This window comes from Fukomys damarensis, unplaced genomic scaffold (genome assembly GCF_012274545.1).
Source record: "Fukomys damarensis isolate Sample0158 unplaced genomic scaffold, DMR_v1.0_HiC HiC_scaffold_3, whole genome shotgun sequence".
Lineage (NCBI taxonomy): Eukaryota > Metazoa > Chordata > Mammalia > Rodentia > Bathyergidae > Fukomys > Fukomys damarensis.
In genome coordinates this window covers 9,119,836-9,130,294 of record NW_022900915.1, presented here as the reverse complement: position 1 = coordinate 9,130,294, position 10,459 = coordinate 9,119,836, and the positions used below count along the sequence as shown (strand labels likewise).

The window sequence follows — 10,459 nt, the reverse complement described above, 5'->3', positions numbered from 1 at the left end:
CAACCAGACAGACAACTCTCACCTCTGCTGCAGAACAGGCCACACCCCAAAGAAAGTTCTTGGCCTACACCATGGTTTCTGGGCTGGTAGGACAACCATACTGAGTCCCCACCAATCCCTGATGCAAAGTTCCTAGGTCCTATGGGGGAAGCTTTCAGAGAATGTCTGCTCACAAGATTCCACAATGAGTACTGGCCAGCACTGCTCATGGCCATCCTGGATTGTGCCAGTGGCTGCCTTTCTTGCCTTCCAGAACAGGGGCAAAAGCTGAACTTTCTCTCATCCTCTCCCCCAGACCTTCACCTCTGAGGTGGCAGTGTTTGATGGAGGCTGTTCCTTCTTGGAGTAGCCTCGAGTCAGACCATTTTGGGATCACAGAGGAAGGATGAAGAAGTAGAAATAACAATTATGGCTCTCTAGAGATAATTTGCTGATACAACAAATGTAGAACTGACTTCTACAACCCTCACTGAGCACTTGCTGATGCTGAGCACTGAAAAGGGGGACCCTGGGGTAAATCACATGGGCCCTGGTCTCAGGGGCAGCACAAGGCCTGTACCCAGACGTAACGGCTGTGAGGCAGAGCGTGGCAGGAGAAGGTGTGAGGAAGTTCTGGGAGGTTACTGAAAAGTCAAACGCCATTGGCGCAGACCAAGGAAAGCTTTCTGGAAGAGACTGCCTTTGAATGAAATCAGGAAGACCTTTGTAAACTGACAGGAAAGGAAGATGAAGGAGTGATACAGTGGGGGATTAGAAGGGAAGTCCAATGCACCCTCATTTAAAATGTCAAGCCTCCTTGCAAATTCTCTTTCTTGGCCAATGTCTTTCAACTTTCCTGACCCATTAGAGACGTCCCCAGCCAGAAGCAATCATTGACACTGCCTCATTATCACTGGTTAACAACTTGCGAGATTGAAGGGCTTTTGTTATTGTTATTTTTCGTTTCCCATAAAACACATCACTTCAACCCAAACCCGTGTCCTTCTGTTGTTTCTAGCGAGGATGGGAATGACTGGTGTGGGAAGAGGCTAAGCCGTGTGCATTTTTCAAAATAAAAGAAGCTAAAGGGCAGCCACTCCTTTAGTTTCTCTTCATAAAATACAAGCATTTGATGGGGCCAGCATTACCCAGATTGTTTTCTGCAAAATACATTTTCCTCGAGACAGCAGAGGATGTTCTAATTACAAATAAGGTGCTGCAATCAAAAATAATAAGCACCACCGATGCACCAAGTTCTGTGCCGAGAACGTTCCACACTTCATCTTATTTAGTTAAGCTTCTTTCGCCACCCAGAAGTGGCCATAATTTACATCTCCATCTCACAGACAGGAAACAGCTTAGCAGAAGAGAGGCCTATGATAGAATCATCACCAGTACAGCTGCCAGTCTATCTCAGCCTGGTGGGAAGGACCAGGTTGTCACGCTTACCCTTTCCACTGCAGGTAGGAAGCACCTTATTAAACACAGCTGAAACAGTGAGAACACGTGTTAGCTGGCACAGCCAGAGCCTAAGATGCAAGGTCGGTACATGCAGCAGCAGAGCTCAGTGGTCCTTGCACCTCTTTATTCCACCATCCTCGGTATTTTGGCTTCTGCTCTCTGCCACTATATTGCCTCATGTTCTTACTGTTTTCTGCTGAACAGTTTCCCATATTCCTGTACACACGCGGCTGCTATGGCTCCAGGCATCATATCCTCACAACCATATCAAAAGACAGGAAAGAATTTTCTTTTCCATATCTATTTTAATCAGGAAGTCCTTGGTACATTTCTGCCCAGATCCCTCTGGCCAAACTAGGATGTATACCTCTGCCTTTACTGCAGTGAAGGATGGAAAAGTGGGTGCTTAGCATTTTCAGCCTCCATTGTGTGAGCCATACCCTCTACCACAAGGGGAAAAAGGAAGCAAAACGGGGAATGATTTCTGAGTAAGTGAATCTCAGAGTTTCTGACACAATCACTGTACCATTAAAGAACACACATTGTGCCCATGTCCTCATAGACTTGCAAGGTGCAATGCCAAAAGGCCCGAAAGTTCCTCGTAACTTTGTTTAACCCAGTCTTTCAAAAGCAAATACAACATAAACTTCATGTAAGAAATGTCAGACTTACTGTACTTCATACTCTAAGGTGCACTCTGGCTTCCCCTGTGCATATAACAGCTTGGACCCCGAAGGGCAACCTTACATTAATGAGGCAGGACACAACTTTGGAGGCTGGAGAACCACAGGCAGTGAGAGCTAAAAACCTTTGCAGCCACATCCAGGCTGTGAGTATTTGAGCAGATCGCACAAGGAGCCAGCTCAGCTACACCAGGAACCCGTCACCTCCACCAGGTGCCAGGAGCACAGCCCTAGACATTGGCTGTACAAAGTGTCAGTGGTCGCAGCTGGGAATTGAGGGAATAGAAGGGTAGCTATCACCACAGCTAGCATCATTCAAGGGGAGAAAGCACTAAGACTAATGGCAGTCAGGTGTAATGGCACATACGTGTAATCCCAGCACTTGGGAGGCTGAGGCAGGAGGACTGTTGTGAGTTCAAGGTCAGCCTGAACTGCCTGAACCCTGTCTCATAAAACCAAAAGATAAAAAATAAAGGCATTCAACATCACAGAATTATGCCAATTCCACTAACTCCCTGTATGGAATGAAGTCCAAAGCGTATCACTCTCCATCGCTGAAAATCTTGACCATGCAAACACCTGCTTACACATCTGTAAATGAGCTGAGGCCAGGTGATTCAGAAGCCCTGGAGTAGGGCCCTAAGTAAACAAGAGCTCTCCTGCCTCTTTAGCTGGCCTAGTCCAACAGGCACAGGGACACAGTATAAAGGACACCAGAGGACAGCAGCCATGTCCAGCTGTGGTGCTTGGGGGCCGGGAAGGACCATGTGTGTGGATAAATCAGGTTAAAAAATATTGTGACACCTATGCCCTCAAACCATAGGGTTTCCTTGTCAGGGGAACTGTCCCACTCAAATACAACCTTCACCCTTGTCATCATATTGTTTATTTACTTAATGTTACTTATGGAACACTTTTCTTTGAATCAACTCATACCAGATGTTTCCATTTTAACATCAGTGAAATGAACCATTTATCCAGCTTGTTCTATTTTTTTTATAAATTAAAGTAAATGTCAGAACTCTCCAGAGATATTGGCTCATCTGCACTCATCTCGTATTCACCAGCAGTATGAATACCACACTTTAAGAACCACTGTTATGGCCCACATGAGGGAGGGAGGGAGAGAAGGTGACTACTGCTCCTCAGCATCCTGGTCATGACTGGTATTTGGGGACCCAAAAGGAAAGCTGAAGATGCTGCAGAGAGAAGAAAGCTTGAGCAGTCAAGCCTGGTTAACCACCGGCGTCTACAGAGGGCCAAGACTCTCACACAATATTAGATGGCTTCTCTTGCACAGTGTATGTAGGGTGTCCCTGACTTTGCTAGGGTTTTTAGTCCAGTAAGGCGCCTTATCTCACCTACTGCTCTGAGCCGTAAAGCCTTTGCCTCCATGTACACTGCCGTGAGCTGCAGGAGGGTCATTATAGTGCCGTGGATAAGGTCACGCTACCCACTGTTCACCAGCTGAACTGTGGTCTGTCCCCAGCATCATATGCCAAAGCCCTCACCCCCAGTACCTTAGAATGTGACTGTATTTGGAGACAGGGCTTTTGAAGAGGTGATTCATTTGAGGCCATTCAGGAGGATTGCATCCAACCTGACTGGTGTCTTTATAAGGGATTAGGACATTCAAAGAGAATCCCAGCCTCCAGAACTGTGATAAAGTTAATTTCTGTTGCTTAAGCCAGGCAGGCTGTGGTGGCCTGAGATGGCAGCCCCAGCATCATTAGATGGGGCCTGAGGAGGTCCACCCGTAGAGGAAATGGAGACCTCAACACACCACACACACACACACACACACACACAAAAAAAAAAAAAAAAAAAAAAAAAACACGGCATACATTTGCTGATTTTTGTCACAGAAAAGCATTTCAGAACACAACAGCATGAGACATGGCAGGTTTCTGAAAGCAGACTCAAAGAAGTACACAGAAAGGGGCATGGGCACTGGAGGGCTGAGGCACATGTGGTCTAAGGCTGGGGGTACTTGTGTGCCTTTGGGTGTTACAGTCTGTGGAATCCATCAATCTACAGTATTGGGGAAAAAGCACGGACCAACTTACAGGAGAAAGGCAAGGGCTCATCTCACAGGCATTTTGTATCTTTTTAAGACCCAGGAATTTTGGAGTGAGTTGCCTGGAAAGGAGAAAGAAGGCACTGTAATCTTGGGTGACTTTGATGGTGCCCTGCAGCTGCAGTTTTCTTCAAAGTACAATCAAAATTCCAATTTTCCTTGTCTTCTTTCTGCCTATCCTTATTTCTTCTATCCTATCTCACTAGCAAACTAATGTGCCAAATGAAATAAGACTTGTGAAACAGAAGTAGCAGCATTTACAGGACAGAGCAGTGAGGGCAGCGTAGTACCTGGCTGCAGAGCAGGTAACCCGATGCCCGCTAACCCTGCTCGGATTACGCAGTTTTCCAAAGCTATGCGCGCCCTCTTTAGGCTGCTTTCGGAACTGCAGGAGAGATGCCTTTCTCACCTGGAATCTCCAGCTCCAGGGCAGTTGGGGCCTGAAGCTTCCTGGGCTTCTTCGCCACTGACTGAGAGAGACCATCGGTGGTAGACAAAACACAAGAGGGGAGATCCAGGAGTTGGAGAGGAATCAGTGACTGTTCTGTTTGCATTCCTGGTTCTGAGTTTGCCTGAAAGCCAACATCACCTTTTGGCTCCCCATTATCGTCTCAGCAGGTGACTTTGTTGCAACTGGCTTGTGTTGTAATTCTGTCACTTGCCACCAAAGGAATCATGACCAATACACCGACTTCCAGAGTGCATCAGTCTTGCCGTAGAGTCTTGTGTGCTTTTGCTCTCTGCGTGAGGGAGAGTGACCACAATCTTAGAGTGCAGACATTTGACCGCCCCGCGGGAGGGAAGCCAAGCCACCGCGTGTGAAGGGCCAACAGCTGGCTTCATTAAGTGCTTCAAAAGTCCACCTAGGCCTGGACCAAATGTCTCTGGATTTCCGAAGGCCCCTTTCGGATTAAAAAAAAAAAAAGTCAAACAAAACAAGTATAGTTGCCGGGGATGTAGCTCAGTGGCGCCACCGTCTGCCTCGCGAGCGCAAGTACCCAAGTTCGATCCCCGGTACCAAAAAAAAAAAAAAAAAAAAAAAAATGAGGAGAGTTGCCTCCATCAAATACTGAGTTTTGCCCACCTGGATCAGGACAAACTGACCATGCAGCCCAAGCAATTTGTTCTTCTGATGAAATAACAGCACTGATGGATTTTTTTTAAACATGCATGTAAAACACCCCTCCTAAAATACCTTGCAGGTAGCGGAGCTGGTAGCCCAGGAGCCCTCCCGTGCAGGAGCACCTAGAATTGCCACAAAAAGGAGGACCCCAGCAGAGCTGGTCACACATCCAGTTGTTTGACATATATAAAACTCCCTGCAGGGGGCAGCCTGAGTATGTGGCCAAGATTTCAGGATTCCTCAGGACTTTCAAAAGCACCTATCTTCTTCAAAGGAAACCCACACTGATGACATAATAAGGGGTGCTGCCGGGGATGGATCAGGTGGAGCACGGAGTACTCTACCTGTCTGGCTCATCCCCTGGGCTCTACTTTCATCTTTATCTCAATTCCTCCAGTCGAGGAAACTGAGGCTCTGATAAGTAATTCATCCATGGTCTCACAGCTGCATCTGGCAGAGCCTGAACTTGAACTCAGGGCTGACTCACCAGACACCTGCACTTGGCCACTTTACAGCTACCTCCCTAGACAGAGTGTCAAGTGGCCGTTTGGAGAGGGCTCACTCTGTGCTAGGCATGGCCTCACTTCCACCAGGTCAGGGAGGTGTCAGCTGCCCCAAGTTTTAGATGCGGAATCTGATGTTCTGGGAGGTTGAAATGAAGCAATACCCTTGGCTACACAGACTCCGGGCTGGTACCGAACATCATCAGGTCTACCTCATCCCAGAGTCTTGCTCTTCACCAATGCACCCCACAAACTGGACAGAGGATGGTTCTGGAGGATGTGGACAGCGTGGCCCAGATGACCTTGAGCCCTGGGCGCCAGACTGCCGGCTTCATTCAAAAGGCCATGTGTGCTTTTAGGCAAGATCTCTCCCCTCCACTGGCTTCAGTTGCCCTCTCTGAAAAACTGAAGGGGCCAGACAGACTGGGTCTCAGGAGTTTTTCGCTCTGGGTTGTGAAATTGACTTTGTAAATTTACCTTGCAACCTGGCAATCGCCCACAGCCTCTGAGTGATTTGTCAGCCCTTCAGAAGAGTGAGTCCCCTGCAGTATCAGGGGAGGAACATCTACCTCAGGCCCTTGGGGCAGAGGCCTCTACCAGGATAGAAATTTCAGAAGCCTTCACAGGCCCACAGTTTCCCTCACATTTACACCAGGCAGGGCCTGTAGGCTCCAATGAAGCCCAAAAGAAGGGTTGAGTTGCTTCCCACATTGTTCTAAAACAATGGGACTTAGCTGCCAACATTTTTAATTCCAGATATTTTGTAATAAAATCTGGTTTTCTGGGCTATTCCTCCTGAAAAGTCAAACTTCTGGCCATTCCAGGCCCGAGCTAACTGGTTCCTGGCCCTTCAGGCAGAGCAAGAGCTCTGCTTGGCCTCAGCCCGTGTACACCCATACACACTGCTGCCCTAGAAGCCTTTGGTGTGTGTGCTCAGCTCCAGGAGCCTCTGTGCTCCTTTCCTGGAACAGGACCAAATGGAGGGACTGGCTGCACGTGGCAGTTGGGCACATTTTCCTGCAGACACACACGCCAGCCTTCTTGACGCAGAGCCAGGGTGCAGCCTGCAGCCTTGTGCCCTGGAACAGCAACCCAAAGGTACTCAGGCAGGAGCACATTCATCATCTACAAACCCTCATTTCCCCAGCAACAGCCACTCAGATGTCTATCTGCTTTCCAGCACCCAGGGTAGACCAGCAGCGTGTGTCATTTCTCTGGACTGGGGCTATAATGGCAACATTGTGCTGACTGAAACAAGAGAGGTTTTCATCTTGTGACCAGCATCGGGCAGACCCCGAGCAAGGGGCTCTGGGGCTCACCCTGCACAGAGAAGCATGGGAGAGGGGCCCTGAGCCAAGGAGGAGCTGTGTGGCCACCCCTGTACCCGCGGGCTTGGGAGGCACAGAGGCCTTTCTCACAGAACACCTCAGTTCATTTTCATCTCCCTTTGCAAAGAAACAAGCTAATAAAACAATCCCAGAAAATAAATGGAGCCCCCGGACAAGGGCATTAATAGAAGCCAATAATGACAAGCCTCATAGGTCCTCAAGTACTTACTGACTCACTTCACAAATATTTATTACCACTTCCTAGATGCCGGGTGCTGGGCCAGGCTGTGGGGATCTAGCAATAAGTAAGACACAGACCCTCCCTCACAGTGTCTGGGGCCAGAAATGGGCAAGTATATAGGAAAATATATGAGTATGGTACAAGAGGGGAACTGAGATTTGTATGACAGCAGAGGCAACTCAAGACCCAAATCTGAGCCCAGTACTGTACATCACTTTTCTTACGCTCCCCAGAGTCTCCTGAGACCACTGTAGGCTCAGTGAAAACAGCACCTGGAAAACCATAATAAGGAGGTGAAGGCCAAAAGGAGCCATAAAGTGTTTCTAAGGGGGCAGTGATACAGTCTGATTAGGATCATGGAACGGTCACCTGGTAACGCGATAGCAGACCCTGGGTACAAAGTGACAGGTTAAAAGGTAGGAATATGTTTCTCAGGGACAAAGAGCCCTTAGCCTCAGATGTTTCTTTCCAGAATTCCCCAGTTCCACCTGATAAGCTAAGAATGAGGTTGGGGGGTAACATTTGTTTTCACAAGACAGGGAGCAGGAGGAAGTCCAAAGCTTTCTTCCTGGTATTGTTCATGAAGGCCGAACTTGCTATCTTTTTACAGAGCTGGACCTCTCCACATAGAATGCTTTAGACAAGCACCAGGAAAACTCTGTAGTGAGCAAGAAAGAAAAGGAAGATATAAGGCAGACCCTAAAAATCCTTTCCAGTGCTGCATTCAAAGAAAGAGAATGAGAAAAAGCAAGCCAGACATCAACAACTGCCTTCCCATCTTTGTCTGAGTACTTAACACCTGATACCCCATGAGCCGGCCAATCCCAACTGCTTTGCAGATGCACCCTGCCATTTTCTATCTCCATCCCTTGCTGTCAATGTTTTCTTTACCTGTAATGTCATCTCCCCATGGCATAGTCAAATCCTCCACAGCTCGGGTGACACTTAACCCAACGTCTACCATCCATTACTATCTCCACGATTGGTCAGATATTCCAGTTCTGTCTCAACCGACCCCAAGAGCATTTGGCCCCTCCTCTAGTACCTTTCACGTAAGAATCTGTGTGAAAATTACTCTACACATTTTCTCCTTTGCTAGATGGTAGATTCCTCAAGGACAGGAATCGTTCCTACTTAGCATCCGCTCTCTCAGTAGGAACTTGGCCACAGCACAATCGATATTGCCTAAATGAGTTGATGTAACAGCGCAGATAGCTGTTTTCAGAGTGAATACAAACCTTATTACAGGAAAAATATAGAAAAATACATAGCTATTCCTATATTTTAACCTACAAATAGCCTTTCCATCCATCTACTATCTCATTCAGTAACCTTAACAGCAGCCAAGCTGTACTCCTTAGTCAGTACTGCCACCTAGTGCACATTATAGATAATTATCTAAACCGAAAACAATGTTCCAACAAATTTTTGTTAATCTTCCAAACAGTGCCACAGACTATCTCCCACTTTTATATCTCCTGCAGACCAAAGCTCAGCTAATTTCACCCTATAAATTACTCCACCAACAATGCAAATTCTCCTTAGTTTTTCTTTTACTTTTCTGTTCCAAAGCTCTGAATACACTTCCAAAGTCCTTGAAAGTTTCTGAAAATTCTCTACAAACCACAAGAGCTTCCATTTGTTTTTGCAATAGGAATGTTTCATATTGTCGTACAAAATCTATTGCAAATGAAATGTGTTTTTAGAAGAAATTGTGGGCCGGCCTGAAAACTTGACCATACTGTATAGCCTGATTTCCAAGCGTCTCAGAGCTCAAAATGTGAACTTGGGGAACTTACTCCACTTTTAAACTGTTGGTTAGCTAGCTGCTTTAGAATTTTAAATGACCTTTTCAAATCGGAAAAGTGGGCAGGAACAAAGAGGAACTCAAAATAATAATGGCTCGCATTTGTATAGCTATTTATGATTTATAAAATGGGTTTTAATCATCACTTCATTTGCCAGGCCAACAGCCGCCCCCCCAGCGTGAGGTTCCCCAGAGCTCAGAGGAGCAGGCTGCCGTTAGACTGGAAGCTGTATTCAGTGCCTACTGGGCAGGAGAGCTGGAGCTCTCACACACACTTTTTCAGACTCCAGTCCCACTGTTTTTTTCACTCTACCTTGTTTCCTCTGAGTGCTCGCACACGAATACATTAAACTATGGCGCCATTTTGCAAGACAATGTTAATTTCAACTTGCCCATAAACACAATGGAGAACTTACACAGGAGAGCACGACGTGCTCTTTCTCAGGCCCTTTCTTGCCTCTGAGACCCTGCAGAGTTCCCCAGGCCAGACTGTTCTAAGTAAAGCAGGAGCCCTGTTAAAGCTGAAAATGGCATCTGGCCCACGTTGTGAGGAGGGGTAACCCAGAAGAAAGCTATGGCTTAGGGTTAATAAAGACCTTAAATTCAAGCATGTATAGATGTTGTCTGTAAAGGAGTTGACTTGCTTTCACAGTGATACACTAGTAAGACGGAGGCGTTGACTTTTTTACACGACTTTAAATTCTATTGCTGGACCACACTGGCTAAAGCAACATACTTTCTGTACGCTGTGATTATCCTGAAAGGTGCCCACGGATGACACTGTATTTTTCACGCTTAAACTGTTTGTTTCACCCATTTTATCACTGTTTTGGCATTTCCTTACTTTTTAGTACAGAAAGCACTTCCAAAGTTGGAAGTGTCCCCAAGCCATAGCAATGAAGAATCCAGTTTCTCCGTGCCCTAGGTGTTTTCTTTTTGAAGATCTTTTTGCTATTTTTTTTTTTATCTGTCGCCTCTTACACCATTATTGACACTGTACCAGCCTAGGCCCCGCCCACTATATGACACTAAAAGGTGTCCGATGGAGAAGATGAACCCAAACCCAGGAAAGGGGAAAGCGGGAGTCCACCGGAGAGCACCGCAATAGTCTGCCCTGCCCCGCGCCGGAGCAGGGTAAGGAAGGTCGGAGAGCCAGCCCCCCGGAGCTGCGGAGGGCGCACAGACCTGAACACTGCCGGGGTCCGGAAGGCCAGCGCTGCCCTGGAAGCGAGGCCCGAGAGCCCGGCGCCCGGCCGC

The 10,459-nt window shown here is 47.3% G+C and overlaps 1 protein-coding gene across 1 annotated transcript in view; it reads left to right on the top strand.

Annotated features, from left to right (window-relative positions):
* Nucleotides 1–10,260: 10,260 nt before the first annotated feature.
* Nucleotides 10,261–10,459, top strand: part of Afap1l1 (actin filament associated protein 1 like 1) — a gene marked incomplete at its 5' end in the record, with an annotated part of 63,911 nt that continues 63,712 nt past the window's right edge. The window contains one exon of the mRNA XM_010627125.3: nt 10,261–10,336. Within this exon, the coding sequence (XP_010625427.2) occupies nt 10,261–10,336 (76 nt within the window). The remainder of the gene's footprint in view (nt 10,337–10,459) is intronic.